Source organism: Phascolarctos cinereus, unplaced genomic scaffold (assembly GCF_003287225.1).
Source record: "Phascolarctos cinereus isolate Bilbo 61053 unplaced genomic scaffold, phaCin_HiC Scaffold_2;HRSCAF=192, whole genome shotgun sequence".
NCBI classification, from domain to species: domain Eukaryota; kingdom Metazoa; phylum Chordata; class Mammalia; order Diprotodontia; family Phascolarctidae; genus Phascolarctos; species Phascolarctos cinereus.
The window spans coordinates 249,327,873-249,354,540 of NW_027555625.1; the positions used below are offsets into that span (position 1 = coordinate 249,327,873).

General features: G+C 40.6%; 1 protein-coding gene across 1 annotated transcript in view; it reads left to right on the top strand.

Moving 5' to 3' along the window:
• Window positions 1-26,668, top strand: part of COL9A3 (collagen type IX alpha 3 chain) — a 53,642-nt gene that overhangs the window by 16,172 nt on the left and 10,802 nt on the right. The window contains exons 11-26 of the mRNA XM_020981548.2: window positions 5,225-5,281; window positions 6,863-6,916; window positions 7,335-7,388; window positions 8,225-8,278; window positions 10,115-10,168; window positions 11,719-11,772; window positions 12,564-12,617; window positions 14,214-14,267; window positions 14,916-14,969; window positions 15,787-15,831; window positions 17,065-17,118; window positions 17,673-17,726; window positions 19,289-19,342; window positions 20,878-20,949; window positions 23,490-23,525; window positions 25,362-25,406. Of these exons, the coding sequence (XP_020837207.1) occupies window positions 5,225-5,281; window positions 6,863-6,916; window positions 7,335-7,388; window positions 8,225-8,278; window positions 10,115-10,168; window positions 11,719-11,772; window positions 12,564-12,617; window positions 14,214-14,267; window positions 14,916-14,969; window positions 15,787-15,831; window positions 17,065-17,118; window positions 17,673-17,726; window positions 19,289-19,342; window positions 20,878-20,949; window positions 23,490-23,525; window positions 25,362-25,406 (849 nt within the window). The remainder of the gene's footprint in view (window positions 1-5,224; window positions 5,282-6,862; window positions 6,917-7,334; window positions 7,389-8,224; window positions 8,279-10,114; window positions 10,169-11,718; window positions 11,773-12,563; window positions 12,618-14,213; window positions 14,268-14,915; window positions 14,970-15,786; window positions 15,832-17,064; window positions 17,119-17,672; window positions 17,727-19,288; window positions 19,343-20,877; window positions 20,950-23,489; window positions 23,526-25,361; window positions 25,407-26,668) is intronic.

A 26,668-nucleotide genomic window follows, 5' to 3' on the forward strand; every position in this document is an offset into this window, starting at 1 on the left:
TCTTTTTTTAATCTGGAGAATGGAGAGGATGTTGTCTGCCTTTTCTCAAAGAGGATCAGTAAGGCTGAGGCATTTGAAGCGTGGATATAAAATGTTTTGAGGCCCCTGGAAAAAGAAGGGAGCTGAAATGTGCTATGCTTACTGAAGATGGTCTGCCATGTTTGTAAGGCTAAGGTTGCATCCTTCTTGCAGAAAGTTACTCAGCTAGAGTAACAATGTATCAAGAAAGGAGCATATAATGTTACATTTAAACATTATCTAACTTACATGAGGAGAAAGATGGGATGAAATTTAATTTGCAAGGTTGGATTAAACACGGTGTCTTTGGGCCATCCTACAAAAGCCTTGAGGATTGCCAGATACTAGTATGTACCTTGGGGCTCATTTTTTACCTCAAGGTAGCTAGGTGGCATGATAGATAAAGCACTCTACTAGAGTAAGGAAGACCTGATTTTGAATCCTGCTTCATTCACGTTCTAGCTATATAGAACTGTTACTTAAACTTTCTGAGCCCTCAGTTTCCTCATTTGCAAAATGGGGGCTTGGACTAAATCAGTGGTATCAAAGTCATTCAAATAGAAATGGACCACTAAACCTACAAAATCATCCCTGCAGGCCACATATTGACTTGAAAACCACATATTAACATTATTTATGTTTTATTGCATTTTTATTTTGTTAAATATTTCCCAATAACATTTTAATCTAGTTTAGGTTGTAGACCATGGTGTTTAATACCTGGAACAGATGGTCTGAGAGGTTCTTTTCAACTTTAAAACTACGATCCTATGATCAGTTTATCAAATGGTGCCACTGACAGAAATATTGCTTCATTTATTCTCACCCCTACTGCAAACTATTTCCAGCTTCCCTTTGAAAAAACTCAATTGGCAGCACTGCTGTTTATGACAACATCTGTTAACACCTCACTTCTGTGTATTTAAAAAAAAACATTTTGGGGGAGGGTAATTTTTTCCCTCCTTTTTGAGAGCTAATAATAAACTGTGGACTTTACTTTTTTCAAAAAAATATAGCCAGCTTTTTGGTGGCAGAACTGAGTTCATCTTATTTGAGAACTTTATAGCTTCTCTCACTGGTCCTCCCCTTTTGGACTCCTAATTAATCTGCCTGCTTTGTACTAAAGAAAAAAGAGGCAGGCTAGCCTGATGGTTATTGCAATAGTCACCTGTGGTAGGAAAGGCAACTAGTACCGATTTGGAATCAAAAGACCTGAGTTCTGCCCTGATGCTTACTACCATCCATTTAGGGAAGGAGGGGAAGAGAATAAATACTTAATTTATTTAAAAGGGAATAAATTAAACAAATTAAAAGGAGAATAAATATATAAAACGTACTATATGCCAGGAACTGTGCTAAGCACTTTACAGATATCTCATTTGATCTTTACAACAACCCTTTGAGGTAGGTGCTACTATTATCCTCACTTCAGTTGAGCAAACTGAGACGGACAGAAGTCAAGTGACTTGCCCAGTGTCACACACTTAGTAATATCTAAGGCAGAATCTGAACTCAGAACTTTCTGACTCTAGACCCAGTGCTCTATACTATGCCACCTAACTGCCTCAGTTCCCTAATAACAAGTCTTGTGATGTTTACTTGTTGAGCATAGTACTTCTTGGAATCTCTAACTCATGTCATTGTTAGGAGAGGACTTTTAAAAATTTAAAATATGACGGAAATGTGAGCTATCATTGTCAGAAAGCCCTGAGGTTGGATATTGGGATTTCTATCCCGGTTTTTATACTAATTTGCTCTGTGTGTTTTGGAATGTTCTCTTACCCTCTGGAAGCCTTAGTTTACTCCTTTGAGAAATGGAGATGAGGGGCAGCTAGGTGGCGCACTGGATAGAGCACCAGCCCTGAAGTCAGGAATACCTGAGTTCAAATCCGGCCTCAGACACATAACACTCACTAGCTGTGTGACTCTGGGGAAGTCAGTTAATCCCAATTGCCTCACCAAAAAAAAAAAAAAAAGAAAGGAGATGAGTCAGAGAGTGCTGGGAGGAAGTTGCTGCATAACTACAGATGGACATTTTGTGTCCTGAAAAGATTTTTGGGGAATGAGCTTTATGTAAATCATTGTTTTAAATGCAAGAGAGCTTGCCATTTTCAAGAACTAAGAGTCCTTGGTGAGATGAAAAATCCTTTTGTAAAGCCAACAGTGACTAGCTACCCTCTCAATCTATCTTGAGAATTTAGATGCTGAAATAATGGGTTTTCTTAAAGTGAAGTCTGTCCATACACACCATGTAAGACAGGGGGAAAAAAATGAAGGAAAGGTTATGAAAATCAACCCTCCTATTCCATCTAACCAACTTTCTGTGGTTTCAGTTAAGGGTCACTGATCTGAGCCTGGCAGATTTCCTATATTTGCTCCCATTTTTTGTCATTGCTGGCTGGGTCTGAACCTTGACTAGTCATCAAGGCAGCTAAGTGGCACAGTGAATAGAGCACATAGACTGTAGTCAGGAAGACCTGAGTTCAAATCCAACCTCACTTACTAGGTGTATGACCTGGCAAGTTACTTAACTTCTCTCTGCCTCAGTTTCCTCAACTGTAAAAAGAAGATAATAATAGTACTTACTTCATATGGTTATTGTGAGGATCGAATGAAATACTATTTGTAAATGCTTAGCACAGTTCCTAGCACATAGTAAATGCCTAATAAATGTTTGTTCCTGCCTTCCTTGGTGGAAAGTCATCCTTCTGTATTCGAATCAACACTGTAATTACCTCTGGATAGGGTGTATCAACAGATTTTTCTATTGCTGCACTCACTACTCTGTGATTCCCACCACTCCTCTCTATAAATGTTGCCTCTCCCATTAAAGTGTAAACTCCTTGAGGGCAGGCACTATCTAGCTTTTTAATTTGTTTCCTCCATGCTTAACTCAGTACTTGGCATATAGTAATAATTTAATAAATGTTTTTCATTCATTCATTTATTCATCTTAGAAGTAGGCTTTGTGTACTCATTTCCTTTATTATCCTGACTGTGGCTCCATTATATTTGAATTATTTCTTTTTTGCTGCTTGAACTATTTTCTCCTTGACCTGTGAGTTCTTGAATTTGGCTTTATTATTCCTGGAAGTTTTAATTTTGGGATCTTTTTCAGGAGATGATCAATGAATTCTTTCAATTTCTATTTTACCCTCTGGTTCTAGAATATTAGGGTAGTTCTCCTTGATAATTTCTTGAAAGATGACGCCCAGACTCTTTTTTTTTTGATTATGGATTTCAGGTAGTCCAATAATTCTTAAATTTTCTCTCTTTGATCTATTTTCCAGGTCAGTTATTTTTTTTCCAATGAAATATTTCACATTTTCTTCTATTTTTTAATTCTTCTGATTTTTATTTTATTTTATTGTTTCTTGATGTCTTATAAAGTCATTTAGCTTCCACTTGCCCAACTCAAATTTTTTTTGGGGGGGGGGCCTAGGCAATGGGATTAAGTGACTTGCCCAGGGTCACACAGCTAGTAAGTGTTATGTGTCTGAGGCCACATTTAAACTCAGATTCTCCTGAATCCAGGGCCATTGCTCTATCCACTGCACCACCTAGCTGCCCCCAACTCTAATTTTTAAGGAATTATTTTCTTCATTGAGCTTTTATATTTCATTTTCCATTTGGTCAATTCTATTTTTTAAGGAGTTCCTTTCTTCAGTGAAGTTTTGTACCTCTTTTTCTATTTAGCCAATTCTGCTTTTAAGGAGTTTTCTTCAGTGAATTTTTGGCCATTTGGCCAGTTTTGCTTTTCAAGGCATTCTTCTCTTCATTGCATTTTTGTGCCTCTTTTAATATTTGGCCTATTCTGTTTTTTAAGCTATTGTTTTCTTCAGTATTTTTTTGTGCCTTCTTTACCAAACTGTTGAGTCTTTTTTTTTTCATGATTTTCTTGCATCACTCTCATTTCTCTTCCCAATTTTTCCTCTACTTCTTTTATTTGATTTTTAAAATCCTTTTTGAGTTCTTGCATGATCTGAGATTAATTCATATTTTTCTTTGAGGCTTTTGATGTAGCACTTTTGACTTTGTTATCTTTTTCTGAGTTTGTGTTTTGATCTTCCCTGTAACCATAGTAGCTTTCTATAGTCAGGATCTTTTCCTGCTATTTGCCCATTTTTCCAGCTTGTTTCTTTCTTTTCTTCTTCTTCTTCTTCTTCTTCTTCTTCTTCTTCTTCTTCTTCTTCTTCTTCTTCTTCTTCTTCTTCTTCTTTTCTTCTTCTTCTTCTTCTTCTTCTTCAGCAATCAGGGTTAAGTGACTTGCCCAGGGTCACACAGCTAGTAAGTATCATGTGTCTGAGGCCACACTTGAACTCAGGTCCTCTTGACTCGAGGGTTAGTACTCTGTCCACCGTGCCACCTAGCCGCCCCTTCCTGCCTGTTTCTTGACTTTTAACGCTATGCTAAAGTTGGATTCTGCTTCTGGAGTGGAGGGGGCGCTGTCCTAAGTTTCAAGCATTTTGTGCAGATGTTTTCAGAGATAATTCTGGGGCCCTGTAAGTTTTCAGTTCTTCCAAGGTGGTATGATGTAGGGACAGGTCTGTTTACTATTCTCCTGGCCTGTGCTCTGGTCTGTGAGTGACCACAAGCTTTCTTTTCTACCCTGGAGCTGTGAGCAGGGTCCCAGCTCCCCTGTGGCCATGAGCTCTGGTAGGCTAGTGCTTCTCCTTGCCTTGATACTGAGACCCAGGAGTGCGATCCAGATCCAAGTATGGGCAATGCAACATAGTCCTACCCCCGGTGATGGCAAAGGGGCCCCTGTAAGCTTCTGACGTGTTGTCTGATCCCCTTACTGTCTACAAACTGAGAGGTACAGAAACTACCACTGGGGCCACTGATTCAATAGCCCCCGAGGCCTGCTGCTGGTTTGCTGGGGAGTGGCCTGCACTGGACCAAGCTCCACTCTCACCTGCATGCAACAGACCTTTCCCGCCAACCTTCTAAGTTGTGTTGTTTCAAATTGTTTCATCCGATCATTTTGTGGGCTCTGCTGCTCCAGATTTTGTTTTGAGGCATTATTTAAAGTTGTTCAGGGAGGTTTTAGGAAGAGCTCAGGTGAGTCCCTGCCTTTTTGAAGCCATCTTAGTTCTGCCCTCAAGCTCCTAGACCTTTGACTCAAATTTGCTCTTTATGTCTTTCTGCAGTCAGGAGGTGATTGAAAAGAAAAATTTCTGATCCTAGATCTCTTGTTCTCTTGCAGTGTCCAGCTATCTGCCCACCTGGACCCCCTGGACCCCCAGGAATGCCAGGATTCAAGGTAAGCCCACAGGTCAAAGCAAGATATACAATTGCTGGGTGTCACAGACCTGACTTCGGAAGCAGGATTTAATCTTAAAGAGTCAATAGGGAGCCATTGTAACCTTGTAAAGCTGTCCTGTTCATTCCAGTGTTTGTAATGCTGGGACGTAACCATCCAAGATAATGTCAGCTCTTAGAGTTTAGGGATTTTTCTTTTCTTCTTTTCTTTCTTTCCTTCCCTCAGTTCTTCATTCCTTCCTCCCTTCCTCCCTCCCTCCCTTTCTTTCTTCCTTCCCTCCATTCTACATTCCTTCCTCTCTTCCTCCCTTCCTTTCTTTCCTCCCTCCCTCCTTCCTTCCTTTCCTCCCTCCCTTCCTTCTCCCCTTTCTCCCTTCCTTTCCTCCCTCTCTTCTTCCTTCCTTTCATCCCTCCCTTCCTCCCTCCCTCCCTCCCTTCCTTCCTTCCTTCCTCTCTCCCTTCCTTCCTTCCTTCCTTCCTTCCTTCCTTCCTTCCTTCCTTCCTTCCTTCCTTCCTTCCTTCCTTCCTTCCTTTCTGTCTTTCTTCCTTCTTTCCTTCCTTCCTTCCTTCTTCTCTCTCTCTCTCTCTCTCTCTCTCTCTCTCTCTCTCTCTCTCTCTCTCTCTCTCTCTCTCTCTCTCTCTTTTGTCTCCAGTCAATAGAGAGTTAGTGTTGGAGTCAGGAAGACCTAGGCTCAAGACCTGTTTGTCTGGAATGTTTAGTTTGTATGGAATACTGGACATAGACAAATTATGTGATCCTGGGCAAGACACCCAGTGCCCCAGCTAACTCTGTATTACAGATCAGATGTTGAGCTGCATTGGTAGAGAGAGAGTTGTCATATTGGGAATCCCCCAGCACTATCAGAAGCACAGGTTCAGACCCCACCAGCACCAATACACTGACCCCTCAAAAAAAAATGATACTCGACACAATATAGTACCTTGCACATAGTAGGTGCTATGGAACTGTCTAATCGAATTATTGAATCTGACAAGTGTAGACCTCTGATTTACTGTCATTTGGCCAAAACAAGGTGTAAGGAGCTTTTTAGGTTGAAATGAAGCTGGTTTTGTGTCCAAGTACAGCTCTCCAACCCTGCCTCCTTCCACATGCAACAACTATTTTCAAAGCAGTATTTATTACCAAATGGATTTCTAGCAAGTAGCAAGGTATGGATGAAGCTGACATCCAATTATTCAACATCAGTCACCCAGAGGAAAGGAGAGCTGGGGTAGCATAAGGGAAAAAAACAATGGTCTAGGAGTTTGGAAAACATAGTTTAAGCACTAATAACTAACTGGGCAACCCTTGAACTAGCTACTTACTATTCATAGTTCTCAGTCTCTTCATCTTTAAAGAAGGGATACACTCAGGCTATTGTTATTACAGTTGGCTTTTTGTTTGCTTGTTTGCTTGCTTTTACTGTATGGTATTCTCTAGGGCTTGGCTTCAGATGGAGGACCCCCTGTTACTACAGCCCTTCTGCTCTGCCTCAGTTAGAAATTGACATGCAGCTCTAAGGTGTACTGAAGTCCTAGGACCTAGGAAGTCTGATATGTTCTTTATCTTTTCCGCTCTCAGGGACCCACTGGTTACAAAGGGGAGCAAGGAGAAGTGGGGAAAGATGGAGAGAAGGTAAATGCCACTGAGCTGTGTTTATCTATCATTGAGGAAGAAAGAAGGCTGCTCCTGTGGAGATGATAGCACAATGGGTTTGCTGGGGGGGTGCAACATAATTTTAGTGTCCAGGCTCTTTAAGCACTTTTTGGTGTGGGGCACTAAGATAGGCATACAAAATGACTCATTGTGGGTCCTTGTCCTCTGTAAACTCATAATCTCAAGCAGAAGACAGAATAGAGACTAAACAAAATCATGTCCCATATGTGTGAGGGTGAGTACATTTTGGTATGGAAGGGGACATTGAGGTGTGCTTTTGGGGTGGGATGAGGCAGAACATTCACAAAAGGATTGAAGTTATTCATGAAGGGATGCAGATGTGTCAGATAGACATGTGACTATGCCCTTTCTAAGCCAGCAGTGATCTCCATTGCAGGGTGATCCTGGTCCCCCAGGGCCTGCTGGTATTCCTGGAACCATTGGTCTACAGGTAAGAACTGGGAAAGGTTCAAATGAGATGACCTGAAGGGTGGGATGTAACACAGCTTAAGCTGGGCTCAAAATTAGATCTTTCAGGTCCTTCTACTCTCCACCTCCCAAGGCTCCCTCTAGCCTTGACTGCCATTTTAGCCAAATATAGTAATTTGTAAAATGTATCAAACATTGCATCAAAGAAGGAACAAGTAATCTATTTTTGAATTGTGTTGTTGTTTAGCCTTTTATTTCAGAGAATGATTGCATGAACAACATCTCTGCATCAGTTAGATTTATTGGCACACGAAAATGTATTTCCTGTGTTCTGATGCCCAGTGTGAAAAATGAGATTTATGGAAATTCAAAGATACTTTCATTTTCTAGTTGTTACAATCAAGGCAAAAGCTTTTATTTAACAGATAGTCTCAGGAATTGAAGACTAAAAAGAATCACAATTCATGATGACCTTCTTCCTCCACCATGGTTATTAGACAGTGTTAGGGAGTGTATGCTTTTTTGGACAATCCCTAACCAAAAGAGTTCCCTCAATCACTTGGCTTCTTTCCTGGATACGAAAACCCTGTTTTCCCAGCCTGAGAAGAATTCCATGCTTTCAAAACTCTGCACATGGCCCTGAGCCAAGTGGCCTTTGTATAATCTTCAATCTTGCAGCTGCAAAATCAACGGTTTATTCAAGATGGCCCCATGCAAGATGTCTTCCCCTCAAAGTTTCCTTGTTTAAAACAACACAAACATCACAATCTATTGCAACTGTTTCTTCCCTAGCTCTTCACTATGTCCTCTCCATTTAACTTGGTCCCTTCAGTCTCATCTACTTCCTTTTTCCTACAGGGCCCTAGGGGCTTAAGGGGACTGACTGGTGCACTGGGGCCACCTGGAGATCGTGTAAGTACTGCCTATTTCCTATTTCATCAGCACTGGGCTGATGGTACCCTGCTTTATACCTTTGACTCTCTTTCCATATGTGTAATATCAAAGAATGGTCTCAGAATATGAAGAAAGCCCAGTTTCCCACTCACCTAGTGCAGGATTCTCCTTTTTGATATGATTGGCGAATGGCAAGTTGTTTAATTTGTCTGGAATATTGGATTCATTAAAAGACTGGAAGGAAATAAGGTTAGAAAGACAAGTTGAGGCCATCTTATGGTAGGCCTTGGATGCCACGGCACAGCTTTACAGAATCATCCCTGAATCTCAAAGTTGGAGGGTAGCTCAGAAGTCATTTGACAAAAGTACATCTAAACAGGCCACTTCTCAACAACAGCCTCAACAAATGGTCATCCAGAATCCACTTGAAGGCTTCCAGCGATGGAGAACCTATAACCTCCTGAAATGCCCATTCCACTTTTGGACAACTCCAGCTGTCAGTAAATTTTTCCATGTGTCAAGCCTACATCAATGTTTCTGATTTCTATCCATTGTTCTTGTTTCTGGCCTCTGAGGCCAAGGAGAACACAGCTATTTCCTTCTCCACAGTGGTAGCCTGCAAATACTTGAAGAAAATGATCATGTTTTCCCACCTCCCTCCAGCCTAAACATCTTCTCTTCTCTAGGCTAAAAATCTCCATTTCCTGCAACTGATCTTCATGGGGCATGTTTTCCTGATTTTTCAGCATTCTGGTCACCTGCCTCTGGAAATGCTCCAACTTGTCAATGTCATTGCTAAAATGTAGCACCCAGAACTGTATGCAATATTGATTGGGTGATAGGGAGTCACCAAAGGTTTTTGAGAAGGAACATGTTATGCTTGTAGTCATGCTTTATCAATGTAGGATGGATTAGTCAGTCATTAAGCATCTATAAAGCATCTACAACGTTCCAGACACTGTGCTAAGTACTCGGGATTCAAAAAGAGCCAAAAGACAGTCTCTGCCCTCAAGGAGCTTACAATCTAATGGGGGAAGATGACAAGGAAACAAATACATATAAATAGCTATATACAAGATAAATAGGTAATGATTACAAGAAGGCTAGACCTTAGCTTTGTAGAGGAGGTAGGACTTAAAGGATCATAGATCTAGAAGAATAGGTAAGGACCCCAGAGGCCATCTATTCCAGCCCTCTCATTTTAGAGGGTGGGAGACAGAAATCCAGGGAAGTTAGGTGACTTACCCAATTATACCCAGGTGGTAAGTATCAAGGTTGGGATTTCAACCTAGATCCTCTGATTCCAGAGCTAGTACTTGTTCTAGATTTGATTCTTGAATATAGATTAAGGAAAACAATAACAACAACAACATTCATAAAGGGCTCATTATGTACCAGGCACTGTGTTAAGTGCTTTACAATGATCATGTCATTTCATCTCCACAACAACCCTGGGAGGTAGGTGCTATTATTATCCTCATTTTACAGATGAGGAAACTGAGACAGAGAAAAGTTAAGTGACTTGTCCAGACTTGTAAATGTCTGAGCTTGGATTTGAACTCAGATCTTCCTGACTTCAGGTCCGGCGCTTATTAAGGAATACCTTAAAAACATGAAGTGCTACTTAAGTACTAGCTAATTTAGTATTAGGAGGGGGAGAGCTAATTAGAGCCAGTTATAGTGCAAAATATACCAGGAATGCCCTTTCCACTCCCTGGAGAGTTATAGTGAGGGTATGGGCCTGAACTGGGTCCCTTATTGGGGAGATTTTGTGTGAGTGAAGGTCTCCCAGTTGTACAATGTTGCTCTGGCCAGAGACTCAGTATCCCCCTAATGTGTGGATCTTCTTTACAGGGACCAATTGGCTTCCGAGGGCCCCCAGGAGTTCCAGGACCGCCTGGGAAAGTTGTACGTATCATTCTACATATCACAGGGCTATCTCACTCTGCTTCTTCTACCTCATGTTCTCAAACTCCAGGATTTGCTTCCAGTGCTTTAACAATCCCTCCCTTCCCCCATCAAAAGTAAGGTTAGAATCATCAGCCTGTCCTGGAAACTTCTACACAAAATTTGGATCCAAACTGGGTATCGTGGATGTGGGGATTAGCATCAATAGTTCATCCTGGGGACAGAGATAGAATTGAGTGTTATCAGAGCTCTCTCCCTGTCTGATGGTTGATTCCAGACCGGTAGGTTTTGATGGAAATCGTCCCTGAGCTGGGTAAGAGTTCCTCAGGAGTCCTAGCTACATACCCTATCATAGTATTATGAGGAGGGAACTATAAGGTCAGTTCCCATTCTTCTTCTCTTTCCTGTTCTTCCTTTCCTTTCTCATCCCCATGCAGAAACAAACCCAAACACTGCCCCAAGCTGGTTATTCCAATAAGACAGAATAATGTTATGGTGACTATTTTTATTCATATTCATTCTGGCCTTTATAAAGTATAACAGTAGCCAAATAGGCTACATTGAATTAAAGAATTCCTGCTTAAATGACAGATGTAGTTGTAGAATATTGCTCAGCTTAATGTGGCCTGAACACACACACACACACACACACACACACACACACACACACACACAAATACCATTTTCCAACATACCATTATCACCTTTTCAGATTCTCTGGTGATGTGACCAGAAGTAAAGGGCACCTTCTCAATTGATAATGTTGTGTAATGAATCTGCAAATTTTGTAAAAAATGTTTAACTGGTGGCTATTGTTATTAACATGATTAATATAAATTATCATCAAAATAATTCACATTTAATAAAAATGTTATTATGAGTAATATTGTTATTAAGTATCAGTACTACCTAGGATTACAATGCCTGGTTATGTTAATATCATTACTGTTTTTTCCATTAAAAAAAAATTCTTTTCCCTTCCCTTCCTTTCCCTTCCCTTCCAGTCCTCCTCTACTCTTTTATCACGGTCTGGCGGTGACCTAGAGTTCTCAAAGGCCATGCCAGGGAATCACAAGTTCTGACAGGTCTTCCTGGGATAGAAAAACTTCCAATCTGGGCTGGGTGACAAACTCTATGTCTTCTTTGCTCTGATGACCAGCATAACTAAATGCACTTAATTAGATGCAGAGCGATGCATTTTTCAGCATAGAAATTTAAAACCATCTATAAAGGTTTGGGAGATCTGAGTTGGTGGAGAGGATTAATTTCCATGCTGATGAAAACAGTGGTCCTTGAAATATCAGAATATTATACAAGCTTATCATTAATACTCACAGTAATAGTGTTACTGTTACTACTGACTCCTATTGGAACTCACGGTAATGTTGTTATCACTGCTAATAATGTATTGATTGCTGACTATAGACTGAGAATTATGAGGGACTCATAAAAACCTCAGTTGTAGCTCCCAGGATGCTAGCAAAATTATGCCATTCTCCTCTATATTTCAATTCCTAGAAAATAATCTTGGTCTGTGTCTCAACTTTCAGGGAGATCGAGGAGAGAGGGGACCAGAGGGATTCCGTGGACCCAAGGGTGACCTTGTAAGTTAAATGAGACATCCATTTTTCCAGTGTCATGACAGGCCTCAGAATTTGTGATTTCTCACCAGCTGAATTTTGCCACTGACTCCTCAAAAGTTCTTTGCAGACTCTTAAAAAAAAAGGTATCAAAACTCTTTACTGAGTAATGCAATAATGCTTTGTTCTAAAGATGATGCTTCTGACCCATCAGTATAACATTCACTCTGAGTGATTGGGTTTCCCCCACCCCAACTTCGTCCCCAATAGCTGAGAAGGATGGCATGCAATATTGTACACACTCTCTGAACCTGGTAATCCTCATAAGACAGTAAGACTCATTAAGTCTTGGTTTACCATGAACCTCTGAGTAAGGAAGTGCATGGTAGCCAGAAGACAGAGTAGGACTCGTTTTCCTGGGAAGGAACTGGATTCATGACCTTGGCCTCATTCGGTTTGTACTCTGACCCCTGAGCTAACATGGGGCTTCATTAAAGGCAAAGCAGTGCTAATGTTTCCAAAGGTAGTGATCATATTATATGTTATTCTATTATATATTATTATTAGGAGAGGGAGAGTTATTTAGCGCCAATCGTATTGCAGAATATGCCAGAATGCCCTCCTCACCCGTGGGAGATTTATAGAGAAAGTATAGGCCTGAACTGGTTCCCAAGTCGGTGTAAGTGAAGATCCTACAGATGCACAAAGTTGCTCTGGCCAGAGACTCAGTATTCCCCTAATGTATGAATCTTCTTTGCTTGTTTGACTATTCATTGGGTACCAAGTGGTTGGTAATTTGCTGTATGTTTTTTTAGGGCAGGCCTGGTCCCAAAGGATTACCTGGAGTAGCTGGGCCTATTGGAGAGCCTGTAAGTCTCTTTTATTTCAGTAAAATAGTCACAGTCTTGCTCTATATCCTGGTAGCAATGGCAGCCCATGTAGAGAGAGACAATAGATATTTGCACATTTTATTCTTTTGGCTGGGCTGTGGGTTTTGGTATCAGCATAATTATTTTATCTTCTGTAAGCAATACCCTTTCAAAATATCTTTAAAATAGGAATGTAAATTAGGCCTGTTTTGGACTTAGCCATTTTATTGTATTTTGAGCTCAGAAATCACAATGAAAAAAATGTTCTTGGGACTTTCAGAGTAGTATTTCTTGAACATGGGTTGAGGGGTAGAGATGGGGAATGCTCATCAGAGTAATTCAGAGGAGGAGAGAGCCATGGAACTGGGTTACCTCCTCTCTAGAATCGTCAATGCTACCAACTCCACCATTCTTTCTCTTTGCTCTCCCTCCTGTTCTTTTTCCCCCCTGTTCTCTTACTCATCTTCTTCCCTTGCTGCTACTCCAAACGTCTCCTTAAGCTTTAGCCTATGAAGGCACACTCTTGGCTGTGTCTTTTTTTTACTATGGGATGGTAGCAGGCGTGAAGAGAGTAGAATGAGGAAGACTGAGAATTCCTGGATGGGAATAGAAGCTTTGCTCTCATTATGTTCCCATCTGTTGGTACAAATGCTTGGATGCATTCCTAATTCTCCCTTAAGGAGCTAGATATCCTCAGATTTCTGGACCTTTCCCTCTGATTATAAATAACTAGTATTTACAGCTGTTTTATTCAATTCAGTGAGCTGTTAATTGGGGTAGGGAGGTGGCACTACTTAGTTCTACCATGGAGGAAACAAAATAAGTTGTGGTCCTTGACCTCAGGAAACTTACAGCCTACCTCAGTAACTAAGATATATGTGGAACACTAGAGGATAGGACATGATTAAGAACCGAAGCATGTGGTATACAGATAAATTTGAGAAAGGAGAGGTCAGTGAAAGCAGGGGTAGTCAGGAAAGGCTTTGAGGTGGAGGAGGGAGATAGACCTTGAGCTGGGCAAGATTTTCATAAGCAAAGATGTAGGGGAGAAGTGTACATACTTTAAAGTCTGGAACCTGCTGGTTCCTTTTATTTTTCTTTAACAATATTAATCTTGTTTTTGGTACTTTCTCCCTCCCTTCCTTCCTTTCTTTTTTTACATCACATCTCTTTCCAAATACTGAAAGGCAACATGACATGGTGGATAGAGTCCCTACTGTGAGACACACTGGTTGTGTGGTCCTGATAAAGTCGCTTAACATTTCAATTCTCTAAGCAAGAAATTCTCTGAGGCTCTCAGTTGCAGTGAAGATGCTGACCTACATTCACAGAAGGTATTTCACCTCCAGAGAATTCCTTCTACCAATAAAATGACAGGTCCGGTATCTATCCTTCTTTCCAAATATTCATCTATCCTCTTCCTCTAACCAATAAAACCTCCCTTTCAACCAAGATTTTTGAAAGAAAGAAGAATAGCAGTTCATCAAAATGCATCAACCATGACTGACAGTATAAGAGACATCCCCCATCCACAGTCCCCCACCCCCACCCCTGCAATGAAGGGGAGTAAGGACAGCTATTTGTTCTTTTCTGCAGGGTATGCCTGGCAAAGATGGCAGAGATGGGATCCCTGGATATGACGGTGAGAAGGTCTGTAGTCAACATCCATGCTTCCTCTTGAATCATTTCCATTGCATATCTTCCCTCGGACCATGCCAAGTAGCAGCCTTGAAATTTGGCTTTAGTCCTGAGGGATGGTGACTAGCCCTGGAGAGAATCCAGGAATTAGCCAGATGTTTAATGGACAGACTCATAAAGTGCCAGGCTGTGGCAGTGGCATGTGCTATATGGTGTGGTCAGATAACTGTGGGTGACTGATGAGAGGCTGTTGAGTCTGAACCTGGCAATGGTCAGAAAAGGAACCAGGGCAAGCAGGAACTATGAAGCACTCCATTCAGCTCAGCCAGTGTTTGTTGGCATAGCCTGAGGAGCCAGGGCTATGTTTAGCACCTTTGTGGGGGAGCTAGGTAAAGGTAGAAAAGAAACTCCCTGTCCTCAATGGGCTCACGGTTGACCTGGGACTTCGAGACTCACACCTTTGAAAAGAATAAGATAAGATAAACCTGGGATGGGAAACCTGTGGCCTCAAGGCCACATGCAGGTTCCCCACCCCTCAGATAAACTTTAAGTGCTATTACCTGCTTGCAGTTGTGAGCCCTTCCATAGTCTGAGCTTTTTCAACTCTCCCCTTCCTACCCTCCACCTTCATATTCTCTCCTAATTGTTCTGTTTTCATAGGGTGAGGCAGCTCGATTTGGTGCTCCTGGGGAGAAGGGTCCCAATGGACTCCCTGTGAGTATACACAAGCTCTTCAGGGATTGGAGTGTTTGGAGGGGGGGTTAGAAGAAAGGCCAAGAGTGTCTATGTTGACTATTCCAGGGACCTGCAGTAAAGTAAGTGGTATGGGCAGGTGCCATTGAGAAAAGCTTCATAGATTTACGGGGTCTTTTTTGTGGGAAGCCAAGAGGGCAGACAAGATCTCTGGAACCTTGTCATGTCACTAGTAGCAGGACTGGAGAATGTATATATGCATGTATGTATGTGTACATGCACAAGGTGGGGTGGGCAGTGTAAGCCCTGTGTACACTCATCTTCCTTCCTGATTGACTTCTTATATCTGGCATTGAGTATATGTGTATAATGTGGTGGGGTAGGTGAGGGTGGGGGGTATGTATAGGAGAAATTACCAACTCTTTAATGACCACTCTTTCTTTGAGATATGTGTTCCATAGAGGGATTTTTCCCTCCTAAGGCTAAATCCAACAAACATTTATTAAGTGCCTACTATGTGCCAGGCACTGTGCCCAGCTAACTAGGCAAAGAGAAGAATTTGAAGGATTTGGGAGTTTTTGATTTAAAGTCCCATAAACAGCTGGTCATTTGAGCAGCTACTCTGTGCCCAGTCCTGTACTAGTCACTGTGGGGAAAATAAAGAGTCCTTGCCCTCAAGTATCCTACAATTTATTTGAAGAGGCAAGATATATATGTATAAAGTCGAATACCAGAAGTGTGTGTGATGTATGTGGGCTCAGAATGGTGTGTGATAGTACTAGTAAAAGCAGTTCCCATTCACTCTTTGACCAGCTGGCATTCCTTTCTGTCTGTCCAGGGGCTGCCTGGACGAACTGGGGCCAAAGGTGAAAAGGGGGAGCTGGTAAGTGGTTCCTTTCTCCCATGGTCATGGGAAGGTTGTATCTTGAGGAAGCTTGTTATCATGACCAAAGCTTCCAGTTGTCATTTATGAAGGAAGAAGGCTGTCTCCAAATTCCATTTTGTGCTGTCTCTCCCACTGCCTAAAGGCAGCATGGTATACAGCAGTGGTCGGTACCGGGGGGACCAAAAGATTCCAGAAACCCTTTCAGCAGGCTCCAAGAGGTCAAAACTACTTCCATAATAATTATAAGATATTATTTGCCTATTAAAATGTTTCATCCTTTTCCAACTACATATCTGTGTAAGACTGTATTTTCTTTGTTTACTTCAAAACAATATCACAACAGATTGAATGCAGAAGCAGATATGAGAATCCATTTGTCTTCTATTAAGCCAGACAGTAAAGAGATTTGTAAAAATACATCAAACAATCCCACTCTTCTATTTTTTTGTTTTGGAAAATATGGTTATTTTTAATTTAAAATGTTATTTGTGTTAACATGTAATGAGTTTATTATTCATTAAATACATTAATATATATTTTTAATTATCCATTTTGATTTCTAATGCAGTAAATACCATACAACCAAAAACTCTTTAGGTGTCCTCAGTAATTTTTAGGATCATAAAGGAATCCTCAAAAAATGTTAAGAATATCAGGGGGCCCTGAGACCAAAAGTTTGAGGACTGCTGGTATAGGAGAAAGAGCCCTGGGCTCAGAATCTAGAAGTCTCATCTCAGTTCCAACTTCATCACCTACTAACTAAGTAAACCTGAACACTCATTTCCCCATCCTGAGGTTCAGCTTTCTCATTTGCAAAATGAGGGGTTTAGATTAGATGATCCCTAGGTCGCACTGTGAATAGAGCATTGGATGAATGGTCAAGAAGACCTGAGTTCAAACGTGAACTCAGACACTTACTATGTGACCCTGGGTAAGTCACAACCTGTCTGCCTCAGTTCCCCCATCTGTAAAATGGAGACAATAATAGCATTTCCCTCTCAGGATTGTTGTGAAGATGAAATGAGAGAATCTTGGTAAAGCACTTGGCAAATCTTAAAGTGCTTCATAGATGCTAGCTATAATTAGCTAAAGTCACTTCTAGTTTTGGAGTTATTTAATGATTCTCGTTGATATAACTCCATCAGACAAAGATTTGGGAGGGGAGGACCATCTCTCTAGACGGAGAAAGGAAGCTATAGACTATTGCTGAGATTTCTTTCCTCTTTGTAGGGCAAGCAAGGAGAGCTAGGTGAAGCTGGCCCTTCAGGAGAACCTGGTATGCCTGTAAGTATATTTACTGTTTCTTCCCCTTCTGGAACTTCTTAACATAATTTATTTTTAGGCAGCTAAGTGGTATAGTAGATAGAACACTGGAGTTAGAGTCAGGAAGATTTGAATTCAAAGACTGCCTCTGACATTTACTAGCTGTGTGGCCCTGGACTAGTTACTTAACCTCTTGGCCTCAGTTTCCACATCAGTAATATGGGTACAATAATAGTACCCATTTCCCCAAGATTGTTATGAGGATGGGGTAATATTTGTAAAATGCTTTGCAAACCTTCAAGCATTATGTAAATGTTAGCTATTATTTTATTATTATTCCAATCCCTTTTTTACCCACTTCTCTGGCTAACTCAGCCAACCTTGGATGGTCCCATTGGCAGGAGGTAATGAAAATAGCTGGTCTGCCTCCCTGCTTAATTCTGGTGAGGTACATGGATGGGGGAAATGGCAGAGGGGTGGGAAATGGAAGCAAGGAATTTTGACATTCTTACAGCTATGTAATTTCCATGTTGTTAACTACCCCCACTGATTCTCTCCTTTATGTGTATTTATAGGGAGATGTTGGAGTTCCTGGAGAGAGAGGAGAAGCTGGACACAGGGGATCATCAGTGAGTAACAAGTGACTCAGTTTTAACCTTCACAAATATAAGCCAAATCAAGTAGCATTGAGTCATGCAGCCACAACAAAGACGCTTTGCCTACCACACTGAAGGCATCTAGGCTTTTCAGCATGGCCCCTAGATAGTTTTTCCCAGGTTCCATGTTGGAAATGTGGAGACTGAAAAGACCAGGAAATACCATGGAGTAAAAAAAAAGGCTATTTTCTTTTCTTGTCTTGCCTCTGAATGGCTGTGGACTCACCTCCTTTTGACCTTTGTGTTAGGGTAAAGAGATGTCATTGTCTTTAAGTCATGGATTCCCACATTATCCTACATTCTGATCCCAGGAAACCAGTACCACTTAAGAAGCTGTCTTGTCTCATTTCAGTTAAGATCCTAGGGAAAGGTCTTACCTGGTGACCATTTCTCCTGGATCAACCTACAGCCTTCTATGGGGAGCCCAACATTCCAGCTCTGACTGTGTGGTTCAGGTAGACTAAGCTTGTCTTCTCTTTCATAATTTCAAAGGTCAAAAAGGTCCCAGTTACCCTCAATTTTCCCTTCAGTGGCCCTGGATTTCTTTCATTTCCTTTTTTTTTTGTCAAAAGTCCTTCCTGAACTCATTGTATTTACAGCTTATACCTGCTGTTGGGGAGTAAGTGTTAAGTCTTATCTATTTGCTTTCATCTGTGTCAAGTAGATGGCCTTTAATTTGTTCTAAAATAACTTTTGAGTTCTAAGAAGGGTCATTACATCTGCCAAATCCACACAAGGATTTGGTAAGTAGTATTACATTCTTCCTCTTTGACTATAGACCTCAATCTCAGCTTCTTTCAGCCTGAAGAAATCTCATCTTTCAACCTGTCATTTATTTCACCATTTTATGGTCCTCCAGCTATTTGATATTCTTGGGGCTCAGGGTTAAAGGTTATTACCCCAGAGAACCATTACGAGGAATCTTTAAACAAATTAGGAGTGGAGGGGTAAAGAAACAACCTCTTCCTCCTTTATGCAATGGTCCTTTGCTATGTCCCTTTGATTTCACCCTGGTGAGACCCACCTCTTTCCAATTAAGTTCTTTATTTGTTATGTTTCTTCTTGTTATACCGAGAAATTAGCCAGTTGACCACCCAGGCTAATTTTAAATTGTGGACTTTATTATATTAGCGCGCGGCTGCCAGGGATATTCACATCCAAATCAAGCAGCACACATCAGGGGTCGAGCCAGGGTTTATATAGGGAGTATACAGGACAGGGAGGGGGATGGATCTTAGAAGTCAGGCAAGAGAAAGAGGTTTTTTTTTTTTTGAGCTGGTCAAGGACACCCCTCTCCCTCTATCTAGATATGATAATGATCTGCAAACTTTCTCATAATGGAGGCTTCCAGAGATATGATCTGAGGGCTGTGGCCTGAGCAACCAGATAAGGGTCTTGCTAAGGAATTTGGAGGTTTCCATGGCCTAAAGGGTTCTACTACCTAAATGGTAAAATAATGTTCTGCATTACATTCTCAATGGCTGCTTCTGAACCACTTTCATTAACAATGTTTTTTTCTTGCTTGTGTCTTTCAGGGGGCGCTTGGTCCACAGGGCCCACCAGGACCCCCTGGAGTCAGAGGCTTTCAGGTCAGTAAAGTCATTAGGTCAGCAAAGGATGAGGTAGGGAATTTGGGCCTAATATTGGGAGTAATATTTGGGAAGGACCATTCATTCCTATGTGGGAAAAAAGGGGGCTGGGTGTCAAGGGAGGAGGGCAAAAATGTATGGGGGACCCCTTCCTGTTGGCTCTGTCCTAGCATGTGGAAGAATGAGTAGTGGGCTGGAGCTTTGGGCTACTCCTGGCTGGAGTCTGATGCAAGTCAGGGAGGGTAGGAGCCAATGGATCAGGCTACTCCTAGAAATGGTAACCACAATCAACTCCTCATATCAAATAGATGTATTTTCCTTGACCAATCTATATAGTCACCCTAGTCACCTGGCATTGGGTGTTCTGGAAATGCAGCTTGATTTTAGATAGCTAAATGAATAGGTAAAACATTCATTAAGCACTTACTATGTACTAGGCACTTCACTAAGCTTCAGGGATACAAATATAAGGAAAGAAAACAATCCCTGCCCTCATAGAGCTTATATTCTAGTGAGGGAAGACAATACTGAAAGGGAAGCTAGAAAGAAGTGAGAGTAAGTCAAGGGGTGTGCACACAATGGCACTGTTTGGAGGTGGCTGAGAAGTCTCAGTCCAGGAAACTTAAGGGCTCACCTTTCAGAGCCCAGAGTGATTCCAGGGATGAATCTCAGTTTCCAGTGGGGAGGAGGTAGGGATAATGACTGGAGAGCAGGTGGATTTGTTTGGAGATGACCAGGAAGTGAGGTAAAGGCCTGGATCCCACCAACATAAGGTAAAGCCCACTTACCAGAGCCTGGGGTGATTCCAGAGGCTGAGAAATATAATTAGGAAGCCAGGGGAATACTACTTAATGTATCCCAGCGTTCAAGTAGAAATGATTTTTTTTTGGTTTTGCTATTCCTAATTATCCACTATTGTGGATTATCTAATCTTTTGGATTAAATGTGCTGTTTGCAAGAATGCTGTCATTTATAATTGCTCCTTCATACTTGCACTTGAAGAACAGTCACATTCTCTGTCCCCTCCCCAACATTCCAACATTTCCGTGTATAATCAAAAATTGCCTGTGTAGTAAGATAAATGGGGCAGGTGAGAAGGGCAAAGGAATTCATTTTGTGGTGGGTTTAATGGATAATAGCTTCTAATTCAAATAAAAAATTTATTATGCATCTATGATAGCACCTTGTCGTGTGCTTAACACAGGGGATGAATAGATGAAAACTGACATTGTGCCTATCCTCAGAGGCTTGCAGTCTAGTAAGAGTGGAGAAATGCCAGATCCAGAAGCATTAAGAGATGAAATTTTCTTCCCAAGAGGATATAACCTTGTTACTCATAAAATGACACAAAAAAAGACTTGGATTGTTGGTCAACCCTCCCCTCCCTGTGTTCCCTTGTGCCTATGTTAATTACCTTTAGAGTTATGAATCTGAACGTAGAGAATAAGCTCCATCTAGGAAGGAACTTTTGTTACCCTGGAGTTATTTTTCAGAAATGTCTATAACCAACTTCCCCTCTGCTGTATTGCTTACAGGGTCAGAAGGGCAGCATTGGAGATCCTGGCTTACCTGGCCCTCAGGGCCTTAGAGGTGGTATTGGAGACAGGGTAGGTGAAATAATCTTCTGGGATAAGAGAGGCAATGAGATATTGTGATTTTCCCTGAGATCAATGAATTGTTTCTTCTGTGCCACCTTTTTTGAGAAGTTTACAGGCACTGGAGAGTGAATTCTTTGCCTTATATTTACATTCAACATGTTAGAGATGTTATAGAAATATTAGAGGTAGAAAGGGCATTAGAGCTCATCTAATACAACTTCTTTTTATAGTAAAAAAAAAAACCCACTCCTCAATCTGAGGGGGAAATGACTTGCCTAAGGTCACACAAGAAGTTAGTGGCAGTGCTAGGATTGGAACCTAAATCTTTTTGTTTTTTGTTTGTTTTTAGGCCATTGGGGTTAAGTGACTTGCCCAGGGTCACACAGCTAGTAAGTGTCAAGTGTTTGGTCTGAGATTGGATTTGAACTCAGGTTCTCCTGACTTCAGGGCCGGTGCTTTATCCACTGTGCCACCTAGCTGCCCCAACCTAAATCTTTTTGACTTGTAATCCTGTATATTCACTTTCTACTACACCACAGTGTTCCAAAAGCCCTTTCAATGATAGTTAGGGACTTTGAGGGCAATCATAACTGTGGCAGATCAACTTACTTCTCTTAGGGAAAAAGACCAAACTAGTGTCCCACATTCCAGAAGCAATTTGGAATTATTAGAGAAAAGTTACTAAACTCTTCATATCCTTTGATATGGAGATTCAATTTCAGAGCATACACACACACACACACACACACACCCAAATTAAGAGACAGAATATACTAAAATATTATATACTAATATACTAAATATAATTTACTATATGTTAATATATAGCAAATATATACTAAAATAATTAAAGTACTACTTTTAAAAAATTAATTTTTTTTCAATTAACTACAAACTTACTTTCTCTTTCTCTCCTCCTACCTAACTGAAAAAGAAAGAACAACAAAGCCCTCACTACAAATAAGTCAAGCAAAACTAATTCTTACATTGGCTATATCCAAAAAACACATGCATGAGTCTCTCACTTCTCTGTCAGGAGGTGGGCAGTATGTTTCATCACATGTCCCTTAGAATCATGGCTGTTCATTGCACTGATCAGAGTTCTTAAGTCTTTCAACATAGCAGCACTTAATAAAAAGAAGAAAAAAAACTTTATACTGATATATTTTGTTCTTACATCATACATATTTCTCGATATAACCTTTCTCCCCCAGAACCACCCTTTGCTTATAACAAAGAATTTAAAATGAGGGAAAATGTTTATCAAAACTTACCAACATGTTTAAAAAAATGACACAACATGAAGTATTCCACATCTGTAGTCTTCTGCCTCTACAGAGAAGGCCAAAAGATAGCTTCTCATATCTCTTCTTTGGGACCAACTTTGTCATTCTAAGTTCACAGCATTCAGTTTCAATTGTTTGGTTGTTTTCTTTCCATCCCATTGGTTTAGTCATATATGTATCGCTTCCTTCACTGCATATCAGTTCCTGTGTCTTACCAGGCTTCTCTCTATTTAGCACATCCATTTCTTTCTTTTTGCACACTACTATTCTATTCTATTCGTGTACAATAACTTATTTAGCCATTCCCCAATCACTGGGCATCTACTTTGTTTCCATTTCTTTGCATTCACAAAAAGTGTTTGTAACAGCTAGAAACTGGAAATAAAGTGAATTCTGACTGATTGGGATATACCTTAACAAACTGTATAGTGGAATACAATGGAATATTATTGTAACACAAAAAAATTATGAATCTGAGTTATCTCACAAGCATTTCAGAATAATTCAGACACCTTAATTTCCTCCTTCCCCCACTGAACAAAATGTCCCTTTCTCTTAAAAGAATGTCTTTTGGGGACACGATGGACCCACTCTAAACTTAGACACACCTATTTCCCAGTACATTGTAGCAGACAAGTGGGGAGATGGAGGGAAATTCATGCTTCAGACCTTGATTCATTCTTGAAGGTGGAAGTTCAGTATAAATCAATGCCCTGTGGAGTTAGGACAGTGGGCCCTTTGTTAACCTAAAAGCTAGACATTCCAGAGGTTGGGAAAAACTACCCAAAAGCTCTAGGGGCCCCTGAGATGACATAGAAGCCCAGAGAAGCAGGATGGTTGCTAAGCTTAGGAACATATCAATAACTGCTTTCATTCAAGAAGGCACAGCAATATGAGCCAAGTTCTCCTGGTAGGTTTAGCTAAAGGAAAAGACATATTTATTCAACTTCACGCTAATGATCATTAAACACAATTTTTTGTCTTTATTTTTTATTTACAGGGAAAAATCTGAATATGTTTGGTCTTTGTATTAAAAAGGGAAAAGGAAGAAATCATCGCCAATAACTGTCAAACATTTTCTTCAATCTTATTGTAATCCCCTAGGAACACAAACTGCATGTAGAACAGCAAGGTCTCAGGGCTCTGTGGTCTGAGGCTACCTCACTGACTGTGAGTTTGGCTCCTGGCTCAGTGACCATGCCCTTACCACACTAGGAACTGATGTTATTCCTCAGCTCAGCTGCTTTTCCTTCCCTTCCACAGGGCCCCGGAGGAGCTATGGGTCCCAAAGGAAACCAGGTGAGTGGAGGAGCTGAGATCCCTGTTTGTCTTCACTCAGGAGGCAAAGAGTGCTGATCATATTTTAAAAGGGACTTCACGCTTCAGCTTCAGTGGAAATAGCCATATTGACATCAGTTGCTGCAATCTCATATAATAGAATAATATCGTAATTGATGATGATGCAAGCTAGGTACTATGTACTTAGGGTTTCTATAGTTGCAACTTAGTGGCAGACGCCCTCTCATGGTATGAAGAGGAAACTTTCATTCACCTAATAAAGGAGCTGTCCTTTGTAGGCAAAGATGATGAACCATTGTTGACAGGATAGTGATCCTCTAGGATAGTGATCCTCCAGCAGGGGAGAAAGACTGATTTAGCCGTTCCCTTATGCAAATTTAAACTACAGCTCTGGCTTCATCATCTCCAGGTTTTAACTACTGAGCAAACCTATAACATTCCAATAATTCTATAATACAACCCATATGGAATTGAGACCATTGCAGCAAACCATGCCTCATCCTTACTCAGTATAATCACTGGACTGGTTTTCCTAGATGACTACTCTCCCAAAACACTTTGCCATTCCTTTTTGTAGTTCATGTAACTGAGTTTCCTAAGTTTGAGGAAAATTTTCATGAGAATTAGAATGTATTGGCTCTTTCTTAACAAAATCCATGACTTAATTCAGACTCGATTTTGGGCAATTAGTTTAGTTGAATAGGAGAGACATTTTATAAGGACAGATAATGAATGACTGTGGACATTTTTATCAACTTGTGTGCTTGGTGGGCTTTCTTTTTCCCTCTCTTCCTGCGGTCCACTTTCTGGCTCCATCTTTGGGCTTACTGCTCACTGAAAAAGGGGCCTTCTTTATTTCTAGAATGACCAATAAAGAATTGGTAAGACAGCCAATTAGGTTGTATTCCAATTTACAAGGTATAGCTGACAAATAGAACTGAATGTTCAGTGTCCAAAATGATGATTTGGGAGAGAGGGCAAGGAAAGAGGAAGGTTGTGACTGATGGAGAATTATTAAGGATCCTTATCTCTTAAGCTAGAGATTTGATTTTCATTTTGGTAAATTAAAATAAATGTTCACAGAACCACAGAATTTCAGAGTTGGGAATGACCTCAGTGGTCAGCTAGTCCAAACCATTCCCAGAAAAAAAATCCACAATGATACACACAGCCATTGATGTGGGGGCAGAGGTAGAAGTGGTTTGGTTTGGTTTTTTTAAGTTTAACACTTCCATTGTGATTAGAGATTTCTAGGTCATCTCCACTTAGCTCTAAAGGACAGATTGGGAGAATACAGTAGACACAGGGAGGGAAGAACCGAGTTGCTTTGAATGCATAGAGCTTTTTCTCCCTTCATTCCTTTGTGGGAAAGTTTTGTGCTTGTCTCTCCAGGTCCTTAGCTGCAATTTGCCAATCCTGCCTTCAGACTACCTGACCAAAACTCAGATCCTTCACCTTCGTATATGCAAAAGATTAGGAGATTTGGATTTGAAATCCTACCTCACTCCCAACTAGTTAGGTGGCGATAGCAATAATAGATGTACTGGCTGTAACTCAGATTATACCAAATCTGAAACAATATAAGTCTAAGCTAACTGGTCGCCAACTAATTTAGCTAGAAAATGGCCTGGTAAAATGGGATCATGATAGAGGATATGTATTGTCAAATAATCTATGTTCATGCATTACGGAGACTGAGTTGTTATTGACCTTAGTTTGTATTAAATTTGTTTCACGAAAACCATTCAATTCCTTAACATCAGAGAGTTGGGATGAGAGTGATGACCATCCTTCCACATAGTTTGGTCTGTTAATATTGAGGTATGTCATTTTCAGGGTATTGCTGGAGCTGATGGTCTTCCTGGGGACAAAGGAGAACTGGTACGTTTGATTAAATTCATCTTTAAAATCCAATAGCAGTAGAAGCAATCCAAGTCCAACTGGAACTTCAAACAGGAAATTTGGAATTTGTAGATGAGAATTCAAAAGAAAGAGATCTGAGTGTAAGAACACAGAAATTCACAATGGGTAGTAACAATGAATCATGATAAGCAACACCATTTCTCTTTACTGGACAACTGTACCCAATGTCTAGGTATAGTGGAACATGTCCTAGGAATAGAAAGTAGAGGATCCAGTAGGTTTCAAGCTATTCTTGGTGAATATATTTTTAATCTTTCAAAAGACCTGTGATTCCATCAGTGGAGATGCTCCATCCACTCATGTATAAAATAACTTTGTCATGCCTTAGTGGGTGGCTTCTTAAATTGTGGCGACCAAAAAAAAAATCCACCAAATAGTGGTCAATCTTCTGATGATGATTCTTTTGGCAAGGCTAGTCCTGAGACAGAGAGTGGTGAAGCTATACCTGAAGCCTTTACAGTATGACAGGACCTGGTGTAGCCTTTGCTTTTGTGGCAAATGTTACCTTTGAGAAGCACATTATGATAAATCACATAATAGAAGAACTTTACTAAATGATTACAACACTGAAATGATGTTTTCCTGATGGCATAAATTTATCCAAAGTGAAATGCCTGAGATAGACTATATATTTCTTTTCACTATAGAAATAACTATTCAATGTAGAGGGGTCAATGATGTTCTTAGCTAAGTTAACTCAAGCAAGAAGTTTTAATTGTAAGAAAAGATTCTCTTGTTATGGGCAAAAATCCATCAATTCTGGCTAAGTGTTCCATGAAATAAAAGAAACATTTCTTGCACGTGCTTTGTTGGCCCATTGTGAAGATTAAAAGGTACATAAACCCCACTGGTTACTGTACAGCCAAGAGGAATTCAGCTGATCTGTTTCTGGCCATGAGGACAGTAATTCATCCATACCAGTGCTCCCAAAGTTAACAACTATGGGCCTAAAATGGATTTCAGAAAATCTATCCAACTTTAAAGTAATTAGTATTTCAAAGATAGTAATTAAATTTCCTCTGTGTCTTTGGATGAAATAGATAAGTTTCTTTACCTTCATGCACTTGCTGTAGCCTCATCACAACTCAATGAATTTTCAAGATCTTGGGCCCACACCCTATAATTATTAATTACTTTTTCAAGGCTAAGGAATTAGATACATAAAGATTCTTCATAGCACTTGAAGATTTGAGCTTGAATCCCCTTTGGCTGCTGAGGAC